At 46.2% G+C, this 23941-nt stretch overlaps 1 protein-coding gene across 5 annotated transcripts in view; it reads left to right on the top strand.

Moving 5' to 3' along the window:
- FLI1 (Fli-1 proto-oncogene, ETS transcription factor) overlaps window positions 1-23941 on the top strand; it is an 84249-nt gene that overhangs the window by 11312 nt on the left and 48996 nt on the right. Inside the window, exon 1 of one of the 5 annotated variants that reach the window (XM_008498491.2) lies at window positions 317-646. The exons of 2 other annotated variants lie outside the window; for them this stretch is intronic. Coding sequence is in view for 1 of the 3 variants with exons in the window: in XM_030464698.1 (XP_030320558.1) it covers window positions 2275-2292 (18 nt within the window). In the remaining 2 variants the exon portion in view is untranslated. Of the gene's footprint in view, window positions 1-316; window positions 647-2113; window positions 2293-23941 lie in introns of those variants that run through there. 2 more of the 5 variants (XM_030464699.1, XM_030464698.1) reach the window with 2 other exon arrangements.

Genomic DNA, 23941 nt, shown 5'->3' with positions numbered 1-23941 from the left:
AAGCAAAGGGTTAACCGTGATTTCTTTTAATTGAACTCCAGTTCTTGTGGCCCTAGGCAAGGGGGGACCTGACCCCGCTAGCAGCATCCAGATGTGCTGCTCTCCGGGGACCCCAGCGCAGACCCCTGGATTGTAAAGCAGACAGGGGGAGGACGGGGGTGGGGAGAGAGGGAAAGGGGTCGGGTTGTCCCCTCTGCCCCCCCCCCCCCCCCAACTCTCCCCCTCCCCGGCCCGCTTCTCCTCCTGGCTGCAGACGGCCTCAATCGCTGGCAAGCAGCAAGGCAAAACCTCCAGGTCTGGTCACGTTCAGTCCCGTGTCTGCATCTGAACTAAAAAATTGTAGCTGAATTGATGAGGCTAATTTCAGAGGAGGGGGGAGAGAGAGAGAGAGGGAGGGAGAGAGGGAGGGGCAAAGGGGATCTACAGCTCTCTCCTGCCAGCTTCGCTCTTGGAGAAATAAAGTATTACCAAGGCATCCCTGCCGCAGCCGAGTAGAAACACTGGTGGCATTATTGCGTTTCCCTTTTGGAAGGGGCGGGTGCAGAATAACTTTGGATATCATTTTTATACCCCCTCCCCCCGCTCCCCCGTGGCTGGACTGAGGGGGGGAACACAAAAAGACTGGACACAACTGCCACTGGACAAGGTAACCCTCTCCACCGAGAGATCTGAGGTGCAGGAGTGCCCTCCTGCCTTGACATTCTTCTTTCTTGGCTTCACCCTTTCCCCCCTCCCTCCTTCTGCTCTTCTCGGGCTGCCGCAGTTTGCAGAAGTGGGGAATAAAGGACGCCCGAAGTGTTGCATGATGTGTTCCGCCGCTCGCTGCTTGTTATTTTTGCAAGGGGGCGGGAAAGAGGGTGAGCTGGACAGGCGGGTATTGTCTCCCTTCCTCGGGTGTCCTTTGGAGGGTTTCAGCTTTTCCCGGAAAAAAAAAAAAAAAAGGAAAGCGCGTTTCTTTTCTGGTGATCACTCAAGTTTGAATGAAAGAGAGAAATGCACGTCAGGGGCTGGCCAGGTCTAAAATGAGATTTAAGACCTGGTGGTTGGGTTTTTTGCAGTGCCCATTCTGACACGAACGAGTTGGTCGGGCAAGGATCGTAATTTTTGTAGTCATTTTTCGCTTGCAAAGTATTTCTATTTCTCTCCCGTCTAAGAGGGGTTTTACCAGCTCAGCGAGCAACTTGCCCTGTGACAGGAGGTGAGATGGATGGACCTCCACCCACCTTGGTACCTTTGCTTCAGAGCCCTGGAGATAACAGGGAGTGAAGGGAAGGGGTGAAAGTGGGAAGGAGCCTCCACTTCCCTGCAGCCCCATTTCCAGCCTGTGTTTAATTGCTGGACTCGTTTGTCTGTCTTGCATTATTGCACTTACCGCTCAGTTCTGGCAGGGACTGGACCCTCGTCTCACGCTCCTTGCTGGGAGGCGAAAGGAGAGGGGTGGTGGTATGGTATAAATACGTTTTAATCGGCTCCTTTTCTTTTTTTTCTCCCCGCCTGCCGCGACCGTATTTACGGTTTTCTGCGGCCCCCCCTCCCTCCTTTTTTTTTTTTTTTTTTTTTTTTAATTTTCTTTCTTTTTTTTCTTTTGCCTGTGACTGGAAAACGCATTAATAAAAAAATCTGTGGGAAGAGACGGAAATTCAGTGAGTCAGGCTAAAGCCTCTCCAGCCAAAAGAAAAAAAATAAATAAAAATTGGAAAAAAAAAAAAAAAAACCCATTTTAAATTAAACTGCGGGATGACACACGGTCACTAACACGGGCTGGGGTGCAAGGCGAGGTCCGCGTTGGACTGCCCAGCGCCAAACAAGAGCTGACAGAGGTAGCTATTGTTCTGCCCCCTCTTATCTAAATGGAGCAAATATCCTGTATGTAAAATATATATATATTTTTCATCAAGAAGGCAGGACCAACGGAGAGACGAAAGTTTCCTCCTCGAGTGACTTCACTTCCCCAAATTAGCAGAAAAAAACGTTTCATCCGGTTAAATGTCTCTTTTTCGCTCTGCTGCAACAAGTTAAAAAAAGAGACAGAGAGAGAGAGGGAGGGAGGGAGAGGGAGAGAGGAGGAGAGGGGATACAGAGAGAAGCAAAACCGCTGGAAGGGCAGGGAGAAAAGCGAAAAGAGAGAGAAGGATTAAAGAAAATTAAAAAAGCAAAAAGAAAGAAAAAGAAAAAAACCTCAACAGCCAAAACCAAACTTCAGGAGGCTTCGGTTGCAGGACAAACCGGGTCAATGTGTGGAATATTGCTGGTACCGGCTGGAAGTTATTCTAGATGGACGGCACTATTAAGGTAAGGGGGGCAGAAGGGCCGGGGGGGGGCTGGGAAGGGGAGCGGGGATGGGGTCCGGCTCCGTCCCTCCGCCCCGGAGCAGCCCGGTCTCTCCTCCTCCTCCGTGTCGGGGCTCTCCCCTTCGCCTCCCCGGTGCTCGGGGGGCTTGGCAGCCGCTGAGGACCCGGCCGACCCTCTCGTAGCCGGTTCGGAGGGGTGGAGAGGGGCCGAGGAGGGGCCCCGGGACCTGCCTGGTTCGGCGGGTCGCTGCAGAAAGGCAGTGACAGCTCCTGCCCCGGGGCTCAGCACCGCCTGGGGCTGCCAGGGAGCGGAGGGGACGGCTCGGGCCGCCGGAGAGAGAAGCTCGGAGGGGGCAGAGGCGAGAGTGGCTCCGAGCTGGCCCCAGATGTGAGACCCCGGCTCTGACTTCCCCTCCCGGCCCTGCTTGAAATGCGCTGCTGATTCTGGTGGTCGGCCATGTGTTTTCTCCAGCAGTTTTTGGCTTGTTTTTGTTTTGGGGGGGAGGAGAGAGGTACTTGGAGGGCGGTTTGGAGCAGAAACATCACCCCTAGCTTGGGGTGAGGCAAGGGGAAGGGGAACCAAAGAGTGTGGCAAAAAACCACGAATGTAACCAACCTCTGGTGGCCTTGAGCAACCGAGGACGCTTCTGGGACTGGAAGAATGGTTCCCCCTCCTTGCCCCCCACCCAACAGCCTCTGCAAAGATAGCCCAAGCCTTTCCCAAGCCCCTTGAGGTGTCTCACACTGTGTGGCTCAGAGCCTTGTGCAATTCTTATGGGCTCTTCTTGAGGGAGCACTACAGTACAGAAGCAGTTTGGACAGAAGGGCTTTGAAGCCAGAGACTCTGTGGGTGTGTTTGGGCTGGAGGATTTCGAAAGATGCCTATCTCCTGGGTGGGGTGTTGATTTCTTCTTAAAAGTCTTTTTTTTTTTTTTTTTTTTTTTTTTTTTTTTTTTTTTTTTTTTTTTCTTTTTCTTTTTTTTTTTTTTTTTTTTTTTTTTTGCTGACCTGGGGAGAAAGAAGCTGCAAAGAGGCAGGAACTGAAACTTTCTCCCTTAGATTGCAGATTGCAGCTTGTGGCAAGTGCACTGTTTGGAAGGGTCTCAAAAGAAGGGGGAGGGAAGGAGATGGGCAGGTAGGGAAAATTGAAAGAAGGAGGAAAAAAGAAGGAAAGGGAAATATCAGAAAGGAGGAGAGAGAGCAGGAGTACTGAGAGCATAGCATTTGGGAGGTATGGCAGGAATAAGACACATCTCCTCCACCACCTCTGGAGCAAAAGTAACCCAGGCCTCATTCAGGGTGACATTTAGTGCACCACAACCTTCTGTGATTAGGGGAGCCCTAAATATTGTGTGGTGAAAGTGCAGCACCTGTCCCATCTGTACCTTTGCTGAGGTGTACCCCTGCTTCTCTGCACAGACAATGAGCATCCGAAAGGTGCTGGAGTGTTCCCATCACCCATGCAGCTCATGGTGCCCACTGGGAGCTCCTCCTCTCCCCAGACCCCCTCATGTCACAAAATGTTACTGCTGAGCCTCCCCAGCCCCCATGGCTTGGAGATGAGGAACTGTGCCATCTAGCAGCTAAGGCCTGCAGTCACGTTGGGGAGGCTGTGCAGAAAGGAGGAACTCAGCTGTGTCCCAGGTCACTGCCCCAGCTCCTGGGGCTGCCCACTGAGGGGATCCAGAGACACCAGAGTCTCCTCTTGAGTTAATTAGTTAATTTACTGAGCAGTTTCAGGACCACCAGCAAGCTGCTGCAGGTCTCCATATCCTGTTTGCCACCTCTAGAATTTACTCCTTCTCTGCACCCTGGGTTTAGATCAGGGCTCAGGATTATCTGAGCTTTTGTGCACATTTTCTTCTCGAGGAGAAAAAGAGTGAGTTCCCAGGGAACATCAGCCCCACACACTGACAGCTTTGCTGCAGTCCGTCACTAAGAGGAAGGGGTCTCAGGTGAAGGGCAGTGGGAGAGGATGTGGCTTGAGATGTTCCAATGTTTCAAATGTGCTCTGTGCTTCAGGGGTGATTTGCTGGTTTCTAGGACAAAGCAAAGCAAACCTGTCCTGGATCCAATCTAAAAGCAATCTTATGGTCTGCTCTCCTGTAGGTGGGATGCACTGATGCAGCTCAAAGCCGTGTGTTTGTGTCGGGAAGTAACATGGCAGAAAGATGCAGATACATGACTGGAGAGTAATTAAAACACAAAAAAGGGTTGTTCAGTATCTAGAGCAAGAAGATGGGGGGAGGGGGAGCAGACAACATCTGTGTGCCAGCGTGGTTAAGAAGTGCTTCCCTCTGTAAACTTAGAAATCTACCTGGAAGAAGAGTCACATCTGGAATGTCGTGTCCAGTTCTGGGCCCCTCAGTTCCAGAAGGACAGGGAAGTGCTGGAGAGAGCCCAGAGCAGAGGCACAGAGATGATAAAGGGAGTGGAACATCTCCTGGTGAGCAAAGGCTGAGGGAGCTGAGGGGCTCTGCAGCTTGGAGAGGAGGAGAATGAGGGGTGAGCTCATTAATGTTTATAAATATGTAAAGGGAGAGAGCCAGGAGGATGGTGCCAGGCTCTTCCCAGTTATGATAGGGCAAGAGGCAATGGATATAAACTTGAGCATAGGAGGTTCTATACACACAAGGAGAAGTTTTTTTCTTGTGAGGCTGACAGAGCCCTGGCCCAGGCTGCCCAGGGAGGTTGTGGAGTCTCCTTCTCTGGAAACATTCAAACCCACCTGGATGTGTTCTGTGTGACCTGCTGGAGGTGACCCTGCTCTGCCAGGGGGTTGGACTCCAGGGTCTTTCTGGGGTCCCTTCCGACCCCTCACTTTCTGTAGTTCTGTGAGTGCTATGCAGACCAGAACAGATGTGGGAGAGGGCAGTGCATTTCATAGGAACTGTCTTCTTGGGCCATTTAAACAATTCAAGTGACTGCTTTTCCAAGTCTATGCAAAGCTGTTCTGTGGACTAATTGTTTTAATTGAGCCAAGGACGTTTTACTGCACACTTGGCAGATGCAGAAGGAACCTGAGCCCAGTCCACTATAAAAATTTCTGCCTTCACCCTGCAGTCTCTGATATTTAGCTTGTGCTTTCCTCTAAATCACTTCATGCCATTCAGGAAGAGTTTTGATGCCTGATTCTCTGCTAGCTGGTTTTGCCCACGTGGAACTGGAAACCTCCCCAGCTGCAGGGTAACTGCTGTGCAGGGGTAAAACCACTGAAGCCTCGAGCTGTCCTAAGCGCTCACAGTCCCATGGTCCTGGGGACACAGGTCAGGATGATCCTGGGCTACATTTGCATCCTCTATGGGCATCATGTGCAAGTGGGAACTGAAGTTATTTTCAGAGTTTTTTAGCCCAAAGCTCAGGTAACACCATGCTTATAACCACCTCTTATGGGACCAGGGTAGGACTCCAAGCCATCTTTCCCCACCATGCTGAGACATAGGTCATATGTGGTACTGCTGAGGCAACACATAGGGTCTAGGATGTATCTTTATTTCTTTATAAATCACTATTTATCTCGAGGGGAATTAGATCACTTACTGAAGTGATGGGAAGCAATTTTTGCTGCATTCTTCAAGTTACCTGTTTAACACCTGACATGGGAGGGGACTGGCTGGCTTGAAAGGTGCCCTCTAGAGAAACACTCTAAGGTCTTTTGTGGAGAAAGAAGTGTAGCAAATCTTCATCTTCATTAGTTCATTTCCATATTCATTTCATATTCTGTGAGCACCACTTGCAGAAGAGGACTGGGGGCCAGTGAAATTTCTGTTTGCAGTAATTTTAAATAGTCAGTAACATTTTGATTCTGTGCCTCCAGATACTTCACATCTCTGGTATAACATCCCCCTTTGACTTAGTGTACATTAGGCCTGGGGGTTTGTTTTTTTAATGCTTCCAATTAAATCAAACATGGGTACATTTAATCTCAGCAAGATGCCCATGCATAGACTTCCTCCCAATAACAAATGCTGTGGTTTCAAACTGGTTTAATTGTTTCAGTTCCACTTTACTTGCAGGCAAAAATTAAAGTAAATACACTTGCCAAAGCCTGAGTGTTAATTTAAAAAAGCAGATTTTTCTGGAACTGTTGCCTCCATTCTGTGAAGATGTGTTCATTCTGCTCATAAGGGAGAGACCACCTGAAGGACATTCAGTGAACATTTGCCATTACTCCAGTGTCCAACAACCAGGGGACAGCTGTGGGGCTCCTATTGCAATCCCTGTCTCTTATCATTTGTGAACCATAAGCATCTGCCTCTTGTCCTGAAACGTGGCCACTGAGATCTCACACTAAGAACATATTTCCTTTTTCAGCAAGTGGAAAAATGTCTGTTTTGCCGTTTTTAAATTGGCCCTTTAGAGATGGCCTTTCCTGGTAAAAAGGCATTGACTCCCAGGACAAGACTCTTAATGTCCAGATTGAAAAAAAATAAAAAAAAAAAATCCCACATGTCTGTTCACTGGAGACTTTCCCCATCCCTGTCCCTCTAAAGCAGCTTTGAACAAAACCATCTGAAATTTCCAGGCCATAAGTGATGATATTCCCTGACACCCTAATATCAGGACACCAATAGAGGTGACATTTATATTGCACTGTGGCTTTCTAACATCCAGCAGCACAAAACCTTTTAGAAATGTTTTGTAATTTTGATATTTTTATAATGCTACTTCATTGTCCCTCCAAAGCCTGCATGCAAGTGCTTGCCTCTTGCCTTGGTATGAATTCCAATGGCTCTGCAGTGCTGGGTCCTGGCAGCTCCAGGAGCTGGGAACTAACTCCTTGCTCCTCAAGGAAAAAAGTCTTTTCAGAGCTGGTAAGCTGAAGTAGAATTTTTCCTGCTGTGGGAGGAAAAAGCAAACCTAATACACAACAAAACAACACCAACTGCACTTGGGGTTTCACTCAGAGGTTTATAGAGGTGCTGAGAGCCTTGTGTAGTTTCTCTCTGCCACTGTGGATTGCACCCTAACAGGATGTGGTCACCTTAAGTAGTAAGCATTGCACGTCCTGAGGATTTCATGCTTTTATTTTAGTTTTTTGTTTTAAGTTTGTGATGCTCCTGCTGTAAGGTGAGGCAGGGACACAGCTTTGATCTCTCCTTGCAGCATTTATGCTAAGGAGAGTTTTGGTGGTGTGCTGGTGGGTAAGAGTGGAGTCACTCATGGAGTGTTATGAGAAAAGGAAAGAAACGAAGAGAAGCACAGGGTGAGGTTACACCTTGAAGAGAGGTCTCAGAAGATATGCTGATAAGGTGAGATATGCTGGGGGAAGGGCATTTATAGCAATTTTTGCAAGAAGCAGAGGTTTTTTTTCTTCTTCTTGGTCCTACAGAAAGCTTTCTTCTTGATTTCACTTCACATCTTCTCAGAAGGATCAGGCCTAGAACTTAGGAACATAAAACCTCATGACATGGAGCACCTTCCATGCTTTTTCTCCCCATAAAACATCAGTGTGTGAAGCTCTTTTACAGCACCCTATAAGGTGCCTTTGAAAAAGGAAAGTTTCTCATTCTGCATGACTTTACTTCACCACTTAAAGAAAGGCCCTATGTCTCACCTCAGTGGAAACATGCACAAGCAGGAAAATTAAAGGAGCCAAGGGAGTCTTAACTTCAGAATTTCAGATATTTGTGGGTTTGCTGAACACCTAATGCTGCAGGAGCACGGGGCTACTCCTACAGTCTGCATGAATGTGTCGTGTGGCTCTACAGCCACACTTCACTCTGGTCTGCAGCCAACCCTGCCCCCTGCCCCACCCCAAATACAAAATTCTCTTTAGATCTTTTGTTCTGAACTGAACAACAAATCTATTCCCAGTGTCTGTGCCTCTCACACTTCTCTGGCTGATACCTAAGAACACCTTCTGAGGGAACGAATGTTTTCTTGCATATTTATAGGTGGTTTCAAGGTAAAACACCACAAAAGTGGTTTTCTGCCTCCTCCTGGGAGTACTGATGATGGCCCTGAGTCCTTGCTAACCTGTGTGCATCACAGCCACCTGGGCAGGGTGCCAGGCAAGTGTCCTAAATTGTACACCCAGTGCCATGTGGCACAGGACAATGTATAATCTGCTTTACTGAGCTCCAAATATCAAAGCCTTCAAAATGTTTACTGCATCTACTGCTTCTTTTCTTTCTTCTCCTCATTACCCAGGCTGCATAATTACTGATGCATATCTACACAGCTAGTCACACTGCTCTAGAAACCTGTCACTTGTAGGGAAGCCACAAACGTTGCCTCCCTTCTCCCCCACCTCTGCTACCAAAAGCTTTTTCTTTACATGCAAGGCAGAGACCTAAACAGACAGGGGGTGTGTTGCTGGGTGTTATTACTGAAGACATTTATCTATAAACCTCCAATTCCTCCAGTGACAAATAGCACCAAAGGCAAAAATTTTGAATCATGACCTGGCAGGGACCATCAGTGTTTGATACCAGAGACCTAATTCTAGTGTCCTCCATGGAACAGTTCCCTCTGACAAGCAGGCTGCTTCCTAGGTGCTTCACAAAGTGTTTTACACTGTGTGTAAACATGGTGATTAAGATTCCCCAAACTGGCCAAGAGGCACTGAATGGACAGCCCTCCCTGGAAGGAGATGGGAGAAGTAAGGCTAAATCCCACAGGCATCTTGCAAAATCTCAGCCTTTGCTTCTCTTCAGCATTGGGGTGATGCTGTAAAGAAAATTACTCTGGCTGTGTATCAAGCATTCTCTTTTCCTGATTTTTCTCTGAATAATCAGAAATGCAGCTCAGCTGAGGCTTCTGTAGTAAAGGCCATGGATGTAGCTGAGCTTACTGGTTTATTTGCATATATCTTGTTTGTGTGCTTCCAACATAGACTGACCCAGAGTTCAGCTGACCACAGGGCTATAAAGGAACAAGTAACAAGTTAAAAATACACATCTAACCCCCCCGCCCTGTCCCCCAGCCTGACAAAGCTGCACACCCAGGAACTGAACGTTAGCACACTTGTCAATCATGCAGAGGGAGTGAAAATAACATAACGGGCAGGGCAGCCTTTAATTAGTCATTTGCTGATTTCTCACTCAGCAAAAAGAAAAAAACTGAACTCCCTCTTCTTAACTAATGCTGGGTTAGATGTGAAGGGAGGAGGTAAATCAGCAGGAATACAGGTTTTTAAGTTGGTTGATGAGTGAAAAAAAGAAACTGGAGTACAAGGGGGCAGTGGAAGGTGTGGTGAGTTTGGGGAACTGATTTTTCTTTGATGAGAAGATTTTTACTTGAGCATTTTTATAGCAGCTTTCTTTTAAATAAAAAAATAAGGAAAAGATTAGGAGAAGTTTTAAATACCATTTTTAAAGCTACAAGCAGATTTTGGCCCTCTAGTTTCTTCTGAACAGCTCCTCTTGTTGTTCCAAGCTTGATTGACTTATAACTGCATCCGAACCAACCTCACATCAGTTCCTTTTTATCAGCCAAAGTGAGACTTCCTGTGCTCCACAGTCTGGTTTCCTGATGTGTTTCCTTTTTCCTTTTAGCAGAACAAAGGAAAAGAACTCCTCCACTGCTCCTGTTCCAAATCTCCTTGGGACTTCATAGAACGTTAGCATTGAACATTTTCCTTTTGGTTTTTGTTGTGGTTTTCTTTTTTTTTCTACCCAGCCCCCTCGTCAGGCTGCCCAGAGTGATAGTGCCCTCTTCATATCTCACTGGGTTTTGCACTGCCAACTCCAGCGGGGCAGCAACAGTTTTCTTGTTGAGATGAAGCCATTTCCAGAGCAGTGGGCAACCACCAAGCTCTACTCTACCAAAAATCAAGCAGAAAAATCTTGACCAAAGACTCTGCATGTTACTAAAGTGACAGGAATTTAACTATTCTAGTAAGTCAGGGATTGAGATCACACTGATTTGCGCAGGGTTGTGTGTGTGAACTTACTTGAAGCTGAAATTTTGTGTCCTGAAATGTGTAGGCCACTGGCAGGAATGGTTACACCCATCCAGCAGGAATGGCACTGCCCTTGCACCTCCTGGAACTGGCAGCCCTACACGTTTCAGCAGGAATTATTCTCTTAAACCACCACACTGAATGGCAGCCCCTTTCTTCTTAAAACTATTTTCCCCTCAGCAGTCATGGGGCTGCAGTTTTATTTCAGTCCTGTCAGACACATCAGGAATATGGGAGGTCAGGGATGTGGAGGATTCAGTGCAAAGAGCCTGTCCCTTGAGAAAATGTTATTTATCCCCAGCTACTGCCCTCCCCACCCAGCTACCAAGTGTTTTGCTGAGATGCACCATCCCTTCATAATCTCCACAAGTCAGAGCTGATGCTTTTTCTTTATAAGAATCACAAGTTCTTGTTGCCCTGGACGACAAGGATCACTTGCTTTCTTCTTCAGATAGAGGAGCATCATAGCTCAGGACTGAGCAGATGCCTAGGAAAGTGCTTCTGAACACCACTAAAAGCAGCTACAGGAGTATGGAGCTGAGTGTTAGCACTGACATAAATGTTCTGAGAAAAATTACCCTGGATATCTGCAAATTCCCCCATAAATCAGTGCAGTCACAGAATTCACCCATTGATCCAAACCACCAGAGCTCAGTAGGGTTAGAAAGGAGAGGGGAAACTGCAGCCTGTGCTGCCTGGGGCCAGCTGCAGGCAAAGTGAAGCTGCAATGTCAGCATCTCCAAGGGTCAGTTACACAAAGTCTCAAAATTCAGGAGTGGCAGAATACGGAGGAGGATAAAAGATTCTGGACTTGGGGCTGTTTTCTCTCTACACCTTAATACACGGTGGGTGTAACCTTGAAAGGGTGGCCAGAGCCTGCAGGTTTCAGTGTCCTGATTGGAGGTTTTTCCATGTGATAACAAAATCCTGAGCTTTTACATTGAAAAATGTAATTTTTAAAATTAAATAACTTTGGAATACCTAGGCAAAGGTATGAGAGCTTTATATCCCTTCTGTAAAATCTAGGGGAAAATCCAGGAAGTTTTGCCTTATCTGCTGTGTTCTGTTTATTGGGATAACTTCTATACAGTATAATTCAGTTTCCATAAAAGCTTCATTGACTTAATCCCTATTAAAGTCTGAGGATTTGTCCATGAGGGTCGTGTTGCAGATCAGCCTTTAGGACTGTCTCCTGATTAGAACCAGAAGTCATGACTCCTCTGATTAATTCCTTGTATTATGGTATTTGTCCCTAGAGGCTCCTACTAAGATGAAGTATGGCACGTAGGTGGAATAAAAGCCCATAATCCAAGCAGGCAAAGAAAAAACCCCAAAATGTAGGAGATGAAATGCAGGAAGCAGCTGGCCACTCAGCAGGACACCATCAGAGGTACAAGGAGTCCTGGTGGCTCTTCATAAGTCTGGGGATTTGTGGCAGAGAGTGGATCTTAAGCACCCTTACAAGAGTTTTATCATAGTTACACCAAAAAATCACTAGAGCCAGAAATTACTGATACCTGTACAAGCTCAACACTTGGCTGGATCACCATCTGTAAATTGATCCCCAGAGACTGAAAGTTATTTTCAGTTGGTATCACAGTTGTTGTGGGTGTCAAGAAAATCTAGACTACAGTCTGTGCAACTCATGGTCCTTCAGGGATGGTTTGCTGCAGCAAGAATAATTCTGATGATGATGACACTCCTAACCCAAACTTGCTTCCAAAATTCTCATGACATGAATGGTAACATCCTTCCCCCATTAGATGTAGTGTGCACCTATCTATCTTTCCACAGCACAAGTATTTATATTGTGGTGCTGCTTCTAACAGCCATAAACCAATCCATCTAACCTCATTAGAACCAACCAGGCTTTAAATGAGCATGCACTGAAATGATTTGTTATCAGTATCATCCTGCAAATATTTCCAAAATTGTCTACAACAGCTCCACTGTGACAGAAGAATGATCTTATTATGTAAAGTGGGGATGTAACACCCAGAGAAACCCAGGGTGTCTTATTATCTGGATCTGGGGGGGTTTAATTGCACACATTTTCCTCTGAATCCCATTTTCCCCCAGACCAGTGTGCGTGCAGCTCTTGTGTGTGCCACCTTTGATGGGACTGATGGTGAATTCCCCTATGGCACTGAGACTGTACTTGAAATTGTTCCTAATAAAACCAAAGGCAAACTGCTGCCACTCCAGTGCCATGGGGCCCCAACTCCAGCTCCTCACCATCCCCCAAGGGGCTCTGCAGAATCTCACCACAGTGCATGGGGTTTGTGCTGCACTCTGCCTTCTGTGGTGCAGAAAGTGAAAGAAGGAGCATGGACAGGTCCTGACTGAAAAGTCACTTCTTATTCATGCAGAAGTTTTACAGAGGAGGATCTGGAAGAGGCCTTTGCCATGGTACCTTCTAGTGTTTTTCTCCTGTATTATGAGAAGTGTTATACGGAAGGCTGGGTGAAAACTTTACCCAGTGTGCATCTAACACTTTTTTGGTGAGAAAAGAGTATATCCACGTTTAACTCTGAGTCCCAGCAAACTCATGCCTGGAACACGGAGTTTCTGCAACCTGGCATGGAAGATGAGACTGGTCTCTCTGTCCCTTTGCTGGTTTCTGTTGGTATCTGAACCCCAGCTGTGCAGTCACAGGAATCCTTTGCCTTCAGACAACTTCCAGAGCAGTGGGCAAAGGTTATAACAAATGGAAAGAGTTTATCCCCTTTAAAAGGAGAAAAGGTTGTTCTGAAATTCAAGCTTGCTTGCAATGTATCCTCTGGATTTGCAGCACTGGATCTGAGAGCAGACTTCTCATCCTCACAGAGCAGGGAGTGGTCATTAATGGATGGAATAAACCTGCAGCTAGTTGCAAGCTCTTCATTCCTCTATGTCACCTCTACTTTAGGAAGGATGTAGTTATGCTTGATTGTTAGTGCTATGATTTATTTGTGTTACAGTAGTGCCTAGAGACCAGAGAGGTCTCTGTTGTGCTAAGCACTGTGTGTAACAAGATATTCTTCTAAATTCCTTAGGAGTGAAGAAAAGTTAAGGCACTTAATTTGAACTCCAGAGTGGAAATAATTCTTGAGCTCTGCTCTCTGTTGTCAGACATGACCATGCTCTATTATTCCTTTCTCCAGTTCTTCAAGGTTTTGGTAAAGGATGGGTGGATTTTCTTTTCACCACCACTGCTCCCCATTGAAAAGAACCCCCAGAACTTCTTCATTCTGAGGTTTGAACTCTTTCTTCTGATTTTGGACTGACATTTGTTCATGACTGAGTTATCCCTTTCTCACACTAGCACTACCAACTGAAGCAGCACTTTCTCTGTCCTGTCAATGTATTTAGAGGCCACTGCCAGACCTCTCTCTGGCTTTGCTCTGCTGGGTTAAACAAAAATCTTCTGATCTCTTTCATAAACCTCCCTTTTTCCAGTTCTTCCTCAGCTGCACCTGTTCCCCTGTGCCTCCTCTCAGCAGCAGTCACTGCCGTGGCACACACTGTTCCGGTGCTTGGCACTAAAACACACTGAAACTCCCTGATGCAATCCTGGGATTGCAATCCTTTTTTTTTTTTTTCTTCACTTCTGGTGAGTCAGAACAATCTGTGAGCAGAGTTAACTTGAGGACTCCAGCCTTCATCTGCAGCAGTGCCCAGCGTGGTTCAGTTGGCTGTTGTGCCATAGGTTTCCTGTGTGCGTTCAGGCACTTCACTTCATCTCTCTGTATCTCAGTTTCACACCTGTAGAAGCAAACGTGTCCTTGTATTGTTGGTCTGGAGAAGATGTTCTCATGAAGCAGCAGCTCCAGGGATCTCAGCTCAGAATGTACTGAATAAAATCCCCCATGATTCTTGTCACACTCTTCTCCCCTAACACTCAGCTGCCTCCTGCCCTGCTCCCGAGGCACAGGCACAGCCAGCAGCCCTCTGGCTCATCACTGTAACCTGGTTTGTAGCACTGCTGCTCTGACAGGCAGGTACAGTTTTCCTTAGACCCAGGATCATCCCAAGCTGCCCAGAAGGGTGTGCAGTCCAATAGTTTTTCCAGATTTTCTGCACAAGTGTCCCGGGCTGGCTGGAGCAGTCCTGCAGAGTACGTGCATGCGCCTGGGAAGCGGCTCCATTGATTCATACCCCGAGCACACGCACACAGCTACAATTTCAGCTAGGCCTAAATACCAGATGGTTTCTTACATAAGCCAAACTTTCATGTGTTTTTAAAAATAGCAGCAAGTCCTCAGTCAGGACCCCACTCCAATTGTCTATTTCTTCCATTGATTTCTTTTTTTTTGCAGCTCCTATTGCAGATTGGCCATTCCAAAACTAGCAGCTGCAGACTTCCAAAAACAAACAAGCAAAAAAAGAATTAATTAATTAACATCATCCTAAACCACAGAAACCCTATCTTGTGAGCAGCACTTCTCTCACCACACGCTGTTCTGTGCCAGCCTGAGGGAGGCTGGCTGACATGCAGCTGGGTTTGGAAACGTGTGCTGTGGAAGGTGTGTGCTCATCAGCAGAGAGGTGGAACACACATGTCACAGGTCTGTGTAGTGAAGGAGCAGAAAGTGAGCTGTGAAAAGAAACCCCTCTGGGTCCTGACAGACCATTTTCCCAAATGCTGCACAGGTCTTTCTTTACCCAGGTCATGAGAAGTGACACCAGCTCCCTGCAGGTCCCGGGGGCTCAGCTCTGCAGGGACAACCATGGTAGGGAGGTGCACGCTCTTGTAACAGCCACACAAGAACCACCCTCTGGTTCCCTCACATTTACACCACTGCTGCTAAATGTGCCTCTCCCAGCCCTCCTCTGCCATGTCCATAAAACCACCCATGCTCCTAGACACACTCTGTCAGCTCATTTCTTTAACAGCAAGTATAAATATGTGCATATGATACTTTTTTATCAGAGCTTACCAGGTCTGCCACAGTTTTAATCCAGGTAGCAAGTCATACAACTACAATTAGTTCAATAAGTGTGTGGAATGGACCATCCCTGAATGTTAGGTGTGTCTGCTACTGAGCTTTGTCAGTGAAGTGGTGTTTGATACAGGTGGTGTCAGGTTTTATGCATACAAGGTGTTGTGGATGTGCAATACACTGAGTAAACAAAGTGCTTTTGAGAATCATCAGCTACAGTAGATAAAAGGATCATAGTTCTTCCCATAAATTACATATATATTGCAGGTTAAACTGGTGGAGTTAAGCAAACTGTTGAAAAACCAGGCATACATATATATATATATATGTATATGTATATATATATGTAAATATGCAGCTTTTACACCTTTGCTGTTCCTGAGACTCCACCAAAACTGACCTGAATCCAAACTGGGGTCAGGGAGATGAGCAGGTCTAAATTATTATCACTGCTGATTTCTGTAGCATCAAATGCTACAAAAATCATTTTGGAGGTGAAGTGCTTAGCCCTAGGCTTTCACCTGAGTTCATGCTGAACCCAGAACTGCAGTGCCATGGATTTGTGCAGCTACCTGCAGGACATTTCATCTGGAACAAATAAGGTGTTGCCGTGGGGCAGGGTGACCATCTCCCACACCCTGGGGAACTCCTACAAAGGTGCTCTGAAAGGTAGTTTTACTGGAAGAGTAATGACTATATTAGAAGAAGAAAACAACAACAAAAAAAAGCTGTTTTGTGGTTAGATGATGCCTCTGCCAGTGACTTTCTGTACTGCCACAAGAACTGCCAGGCAGGACTCATCATTCCCTGTTTTTCTATCTTGCCTACCCAGACTTTCAGCTCTCTGGAACAGGAGGCATCCTCCAGAGTGTAATTGTCCAGCATTAGCCAGGGCAACTTGGGGTTTACTCATCCTGAGTCAGGCTGTGGAGTGTTACACCAGGGACTGGCCCCAGGATGTGTCCTTCATTATTCACTCTTTCTTATGACTAACTTAATGGGGTATATGGATGAGGATACTTCTAGAAGAGAAGCATGTTCAGCAACCTGAAATTATCTGCAACAAAGTTCTCTTAGCATCTGAGATCATAATCAGTCATCTTTTTGCTAAATAATAGACCCATCTGGTATCTGTGCAGCCCAGCAGATAACAATCATGCTCACATGTCCTTTCTTGCAAAAAAGCAAGACTTCTTGAAGAATGCTCTTCAGTAGTTAGAGAGGAAGCCTGCAAGTGGAGTCTCCTTGGCTTTATTCCTCTCTCTCACTCAGACACCCTGAGCAAGCCAGCTGAGCTCTCTGTGCTTTCATTTGCCTAATTGTAAAATAATAACAGGTAATGCTCTTCTGAGGTGAGGCTGAAAACTGACAGACCTTCATAGAGAGCTTTGTAAGCCTCAGATAGAGTGCTGAAGGTACCTGAAACACAGATAGAAAATCCTCCCTGAAATAAAGTTCTAGTTCAAGGCAGCTGGATGCAAAATTTGGGTTTTTCTGCAACTAGGAAAGGTAAGACACTATTTATAGGATCAAAAATGTTCTCGTCACTTATGAAACAGAGAAAAACAAAAACAGTGTTTGCTCTGAAGCCTGTATAGCCTGAAACAATTGCATGAACAGAAACCCCACATGCCACACTGTGTATTGAGCCCCTCAGCCCGAGCAGGAGGGGCTGTAGCTGTGATCCCAGAACCCTGGGGCAGAGCAGTGCCCATCACCTGCTCAGCCCTACACACACTCATGATCACTTTTTCCTTTCCAGCCCTGATAATCAAAGCTGCAAAGGTCACAGTGAGTCGCTTTTCCTGAGCAAAAAGGTATATACCATGCATGTAAAGGACCAAAAAAATCCTTTCTCTAAAGATGTGATGAAAAGAATCTGATGAGCAGCAGCAGAGGGGTCCCCAGGGGGCTGCACTCGCCTGCTCTGCCCTCACTGCTTGCTCACCAACTCCCTCACTCAGCACTCTTATTGTTTGATTTCAGCCCTCTGAGACAGGTGCAAATCTGCTTCCAGATCACACTTGGATAAATTTTCATTAGAGGCTGCAATAACAAGAAGCAGCTCTTGTCTCTCAATGCTCTATAGAACTGGGAACCTCTTCTGCAGGCACCTGACAGGGGCTGCGAGCAGGGCTGAGGACAAGTGCTTTCCAGAGAGGGGGGAGCATGCTGGGAGGTTTGCACCATTTTCTCTTGTTAGACAATCATTTAGAAAGTGCCATTTGTTGCAAGCTGGTTCTTAAAAAACAAAGAGGAGAGCAAATGCAGTTAAAATGAGTTTTGCCTTTTGAGCAAGCTGGGAGCCATTCCCTGGTGCATGGAAGTGCAGAGAGGGTTTGGGTGTGGGGGCATTGCAGGATGGAAACCCTGATTCCAGATGCAAATGTTTCACTTAGAGAGGCTGCCTCTTTACTCACCCTAATAAAAAAGATGCCCAAGATAAATACAGAGATGCACAAGGTAAGCCAGACAGGCAACTTGAGGCACAGAGGGCCTGGTCTCCTAATGTGATCATTCAGCTGGACATAGCCATCATCTTAGCTAAGTGCTCCTTATCTTACCTGGTCAAGACACACAAGACCTGAGTTAGTGCAGGAGCTGAGAACTGTACCATGAAGTCAGGGTTTCCTCTCTCTGGTCATTCCTTCGTGGAGTGAGGCAGGCTGGGGTGAATTTCTAGACATATTAGGAAATTCTGATCCAATCTTTGCACCCAAACAGCCAGAGCTTCAACCGTAAATCCAGGTAGTGAAGAAAGGCTGGGGTTTGCCTCTTGTGTTTTTAGATGAACAATTCCATGGTGCTTTTTGGAGATTAGGGGTAAATTACCTGTAGGGAAAGAAGTGTGTGATCTGAGTAAGAGAAGGAAGCAAGTGAGATGCTCCTGCAGGAAGTGAGAGGGAAGCACGTGCACCCCTGCAAAGGCTGCGAGGGCAGCCCTGGTGTTGGGCTTCAATGAATTTCCTCTTTGCTAGAAGAGCCTGGAGAAACCTGAGGATTAATTCAGCTGATGAGAGTTCCCAGGCAGGTGAAAACAGCAAAGAAGGGCAGTGCAGTTGTCAGCATTAATACTCTGCATACTCTGGTGTCACCAAGCTCTGATGTTGCCAATGAACACTCGGGGTGGGACAGGCGCAGGTGTCAGGGGGAGGCATTTGGGTCTGGATCCCACATGGGCAGTGTGGGGCTGATCAACTTGTGCAGAAGGACTGAAAGAGAAATGCTGGATGACATGGCAATGCTGCTGCCAGCTCATCTGGCATTTGGTTTTCATCTGGAAAGCCTGAATTGCATTCTAATTACATGAGAATATCAGCATTTCTTTAAGAAAAGTGAGCTGCTTGGGATCACAGGGAAGAGATAGAAATGTTGTTCTAAAAAAAGATGAAAACCCCAGTTATGAGGTGAACCTCCTATGAGGAGAGGCTGAGGGAGCTGGGGGTGTTGAGGCTGGAGAAGAGGAGGCTCAGGGGAGACCTCATCACTCTCTCCAACTCCCTGAAAGGAGGTTGGAGCCAGGGGGGGGTTGGGCTCTTTTCCCAGGCAACTCTCAGCAAGACAAGAGGGCAGGGTCTCAAGTTGTGCCAGGGGAGGTTTAGGTTGGAGATGAGAAAGAATTTCTTTCTGGAGAGGGTGATCAGGCATTGGAATGGGCTGCCCAGGGAAGTAGTGGATTCTCCGTGTCTGGAGATATTTCAGAAGAGCCTGGATGTGGCACTGAGTGCCATGGGCTGGGAACCACGGGGGGAGTGGATCAAGGGTTGGACTTGGTCCCTTCTCTGAGGTCCCTTCCAACCCAGCCAATTCTATGATTCTATAAATGCAATTATAATGTAATGAAAATTAGGAGCAATTAAAAGGCCCTTGGAATGTGCCTGCATGGAATGTGCCTCCCAGCTGCTCTGAACCCTGCGAGTGTGAAGCCTGATGTGAGGAGCCTTGGGCTGGGTTTATGATAAAGCAGGAAAACTGCACAAACAGGGACTGTGCTTCCCACAGACCAGAGGCAGTGAACTGGGATGGCATCAAGTTGACTTGATGGGAAAAAACCACCTTAATATGGTGCTGTGCAGAAACCTGCCCTGTGGGCAGCCCTGCCTGATGGCTGAGGCAGAAACCAGGGAGGGAAGAGCATGGAAGTTATTTGACAGGTAGGGGATGCAGGGGAAGTGGAGTCTGAGCCCCTCATTTTAAAATTAAACCTGGCAAAACCCTAGGAAAGGCCTTTTTTGGGAAATGAAGTCAGATAAGTTATTCCCAACCCCCCCCAGCCTGTTCAGTTTCTATTATTCCCTCTATCACACAAATGATAAAGAGAGTGGAATCATGTTTATTAATTCTGAATGACAATAAGACACCTGGACTAGCACCTGTCAGAATATGATGCAAATTAGCCCGGGAAATCTGGTTTGATCAGTACAACCATAATGAAGCTCTAATAGAACTGATAATGGTTGGAACAGTATTCAGAGGAACAAGGTTTGCTGGGCTATTGCCTCAATTGCATTAATTAATGTGGGGATCCAGAAATGCCTCCTCCTTCCCCTTCACAGGGACTTCCTGGTGCTTTTCGGTTGCTGTTTGTTTTTTAAACAGACAAACCCAGGACTTATTGTATTTGCAAACAATGGCATCAGGGAGATGCTCTGATTTACTGCCGAGATAGAGGGGGATGATGGCTGAAAGCTTAAATTAAAGCAGGATTTCCTTCTGTTTTCTCAAAGGAAAGGTTAACATTTGCTCATAACTGTCACGGGCTGTAAACGGCCCCAGTATCATATGATGGATTTTTCTGATTGCTTTTAATCGAGGTTTTTGGGCATCATGGGGTGTAAACAAAGAAATGAGCTGAACATCCATGAGCTGTTCATGAGCTGAGCAAACCTCAGGAGATGTGACTCAGATAAGGAAAGAACTGCTCTGACAATGAAGTAATACCAGGTTCTTTGCTTCCTGAGTTACACTATTTTTTTATCATTATTATTTTAATGTTCCTTATTCTCTATCTCTCACTGAGATAAACTGCTCTGCAGAGATGGATCCGTGTTTCATAGGTTTGTGAGTGGGTGGAGGCTGTGTTACCCTGCAGAGATACCGACTTGTTACACTATCTATTTCATCTCCCGTATGTGTGTTTGGGGATTTTTTTTTCTCTGTCAAACTTCACACCAAATTTAGATGATGGGAATGAATTAGAAAAACTCTCTTTACAATGTTCAAATCAGCAGAAATACATCAAGGCTGCAGCTGGGAATAGGTAGATGATATTTCCATGAATATTATTACTTTGTGCTGAGTGCCTTCTCAGGCTAAAGGGATAAATGAGGAGTTATTTCGTCACCCTACCTGAAAATAAAGGACGTGGAAATGATTCTCCAAACAAGCAGAATCTCAGGAGTGGGCTAAGCCCTCCTGAAGAGCAAGCCCTGGGTTCTGAGTCAAGGGTTTTGGTGTCATCAGTGTCTTTGTTAAAAGGACCCAAAACGCACAGAATAATCTTTGTGCCAGTGCAGCCCAGACTGCATTGCTCAGAAATCCAGGACCACTGACCTGTGGGCAGGGAGAGGGGAGGATGGTTTGTCTCATTATGTATCACTCCAGGTTTGTAAATCTGGGGAAAGAAATAAATTGAGGCCCAACATGTTGGTTGCCAGGGCTGCTGTTTGCACTGCTGGGGGTGGCCCCTCCTGCCAGCTGCAGAGATGTCCCCATGCACAGCAAGCCTTGAAAAGCAGAGAGAGGTGGAGGGGGGGACCCTGCAGGTTCAGCAGGGAGCAGATGGGGTGAGGTGCATGCAAATCTCCAGCTGACACAAGCTGTAACCTCTCCCATGAAAAACTTCATAATAATCTGTGCAGAACATCACTTGGGGATAAACACAATAATGCTATAAATACCCCAGGCCATTTCCTGTTGTTTTTACTGCAGCTTGCTCAGGGTTTGTGTCTGGGTGAGGGTGTGACTATACTCCACATAGTAACACATACATTAACCTTCTTTCTCTGCTTCTCTCCCTGATTGTGTCACTGGCTCGACTAGAAATGTGTTTTTCTTTCTAAAGAAATGCATTATTTGTCACTCAGCCTGAGATTTGTTTCGGTGAGGGCAACACTCATCATTAATGACTCAAGAAATATTCTTTATGTAAAGAATTTAGGGCAGCAAGATGGTAACTCCAGTGGTAGTAAATCCATGAGCTGACCCAAATACAATAAATCACAGCCATGCACGTTTCTCATGCCAGGTTATTTCAGTTTCTGCACATTCTTAATTTTAACTCTCATTCTAAGCACGCCTTGAAGCATGAGTTGAAATCAGCAAACTCTTCCCTCAGTGTTTTATGCTTGCTATTTACCAAACTGTCTATTTTGTTTAAGTGGATTTGTTACTTTAGTGAAAAACAGAAGCAAAACTTACACTTACATCTGCTTGTTAATTACATAAACACAGAGAGAAGAAAGCAAATAAATTGCAGAGAGGCCCCTGCCTTGTCATGTCTGAGTGAAGATTTAGAGGATGAGACTGGAAGTGCCTGTAACTGTCATTTGTAACTCAGAAATTTCAATCAAATCCATAAGTTTTGTTAATGGTGTTGTCAATGTGCTTTTCACTACACAGAGCAAACTGCAAACCTGGGTCATGAATAGTTGTTGAATGGCTTGGACTTTCCATCTAAATTAAGCCAAAAACTTAGGGCCATCTATAAAAAAGAACATTGGCCCCCCCAAAGAAGGTATTTTACTGCTTAAGCCTTCAAAAATTTCCTCCTGAAGTGAAAAATAAACTCGGATTTGCATTATTCAGGCTTACTAAGTTGGGGTCTGAATTCTGATGATGTGATCAATCCCACCTTCAGCCAACAAAAGCAATTAGAAATGATTCCTTCAGTTTAGGTGAGAAAGTGCTGCAAGAAGAGGATTTTGCTAAGGCAGTGTGAGGTGGACAGGCTGGAGAGAAACTTCTGTGGAAGGAGCCAGGACCCAATAACTAATCCAGTGGCTGCTGTCCCTGAGAGAAGCAAAAAAGCCTGAGAAGAAGCCTATTTTTAAAAAAGTTGGTTGTAAAATGATTTGCCTGTGAATGTGAAGAAGTGAGGCTGAGTGGGTGTGTGCAATGGATACGTTTCATGTGAAAGGCAAGGAAGGAAATGGGAATAGCAGGGGAAAGGCCTGATGGATGAAACAGAGACAGAGTGCTCTGCTCCTGCTCACTGACATTCTTACCTCTGTGCAGCTTTTATCTGAACTGTTATAAGGCAGAGAGTGGGGTTTTCAAAAGCTTTAAATGAGGGATAAAATGTGTTTTGCTTGCCTGGTTCCTATTTATTCCTTTCACTGTGAAGGTGTCCCTGAGGAAAACACCTAACCTGCATGGCACAGCTCAGCACCTAAGGCAGTGTTGGGAGAACCCAAAATGTTGGGCTCTCAGCCTGATTTTACTGCTTGGTCTTCACTGGATGATGTGTTTGTGCTTTGTTTCATTGCATGTTGAAGAAAAGCTTTCCATAGATGGGAAATGTGGCTTGAAATCTACTCCACAACGTGAGCTTTAGGAAGTGAGGAGCAAGGCAATATTTTGCCATGTTTATTGACACCCACCTAACATTTTTCTCTGATGATCTCAAGAAATTGCTTCCCTGATGATTAACCCTGGGGTCCTCTGCCATCCCCAGACACGTTACATCTCCTGTGACACAAAGAAGTAGCAGCAGTCACCAAACACTGGGTGCCCACCTCTTCACTCAGTGAACACTGCCAGCCAGCCCCTGGGCTTTCTGCCTTCCTTACCTTCTCCTTCCCAACCAAAAGCACTGAGTCTGGGGGGAGAGACGAATGTGTAGAGCTCTGAGGCAACAAGAGAGCCTCTGGTTGTGTCCCAAAACCTCTTGGAGTGCTGCTGCAGTACCAGCATCTCCACTTTGTAGCTTTCTCCTGAGAACTGCAATTGCTGCATGTGGAAATCTGCTTCCAGGCTCCTCTGAGCTCCCTCTTCTGTGCTCTCTGGTTGTTCATACCCAGTTCACACACAGTGTTCTGCACCCAGTAATTATGAAAAGGCCTTTTTGCTAGTTTGTAGCAGCTCTCTAACTTGGTGTTTTGTCCCCAAGTCACCCAACAGGTCTCCTCAAATTGTGAGGAGCTGATTTCAGCCTTACTGTTTGTGCTATGAACATCATCTGAAGCAAGGTCTCAAATCTCTTTGTTGTCCCCATGGAAGAGAAACTTAGTCCTTAATCCTCACCACAACCTCAGAGGAACAGGCAGGGCAGCTGACAAAGGGGCACTGCTGAATTACTGAGTGTTGGCCAGCAAAAAACTTGTTCTTGAGAGGATGCTGATGAGGAGAGTGACTGTCAGACCATGAGGAAGGGCTTCTGCTACCCTGGACTCCTGGAGAAGCTGAGAGTCAGCAGGAGAGTCAGACCCCCAGGGGAGGTCTGATCCCAAGATATCTGGGATCCCAAGGTATCCCAGATCAGGGCCTCAGTTTTTATTTCATCCTTACCTGTGTCTCTTAGAGACCTCCCCTTCTCCTCAGGGTAGGAATCTGGTGTACTTTTAGTTGCCACCACGTCAGAATGCTGAAAGATAATGAGGTTCCTGTGCAGGCAACTGAAACCAACCAGTTAAGAACTACCCAGATTTCCTTAGAAATATTTTTAAGCCTCAAATTGCTTCTTTGCATGTCTGTATAAAGTTTTAAAAATACCATTAAAAGTCTGCAGGCTCTGATTGCTTAGATATTGAGATTTTGCCAGGACAGATCATGCCCTCAGTCTGCATTTGGGTTGGAGTCACTCGGGCACTCAGACTGAAGGG

This window comes from Calypte anna, chromosome 24 (genome assembly GCF_003957555.1).
Source record: "Calypte anna isolate BGI_N300 chromosome 24, bCalAnn1_v1.p, whole genome shotgun sequence".
Taxonomy (NCBI): Eukaryota; Metazoa; Chordata; class Aves; order Apodiformes; family Trochilidae; genus Calypte; species Calypte anna.
This window is presented reverse-complemented; position numbering and strand designations above follow the sequence as displayed.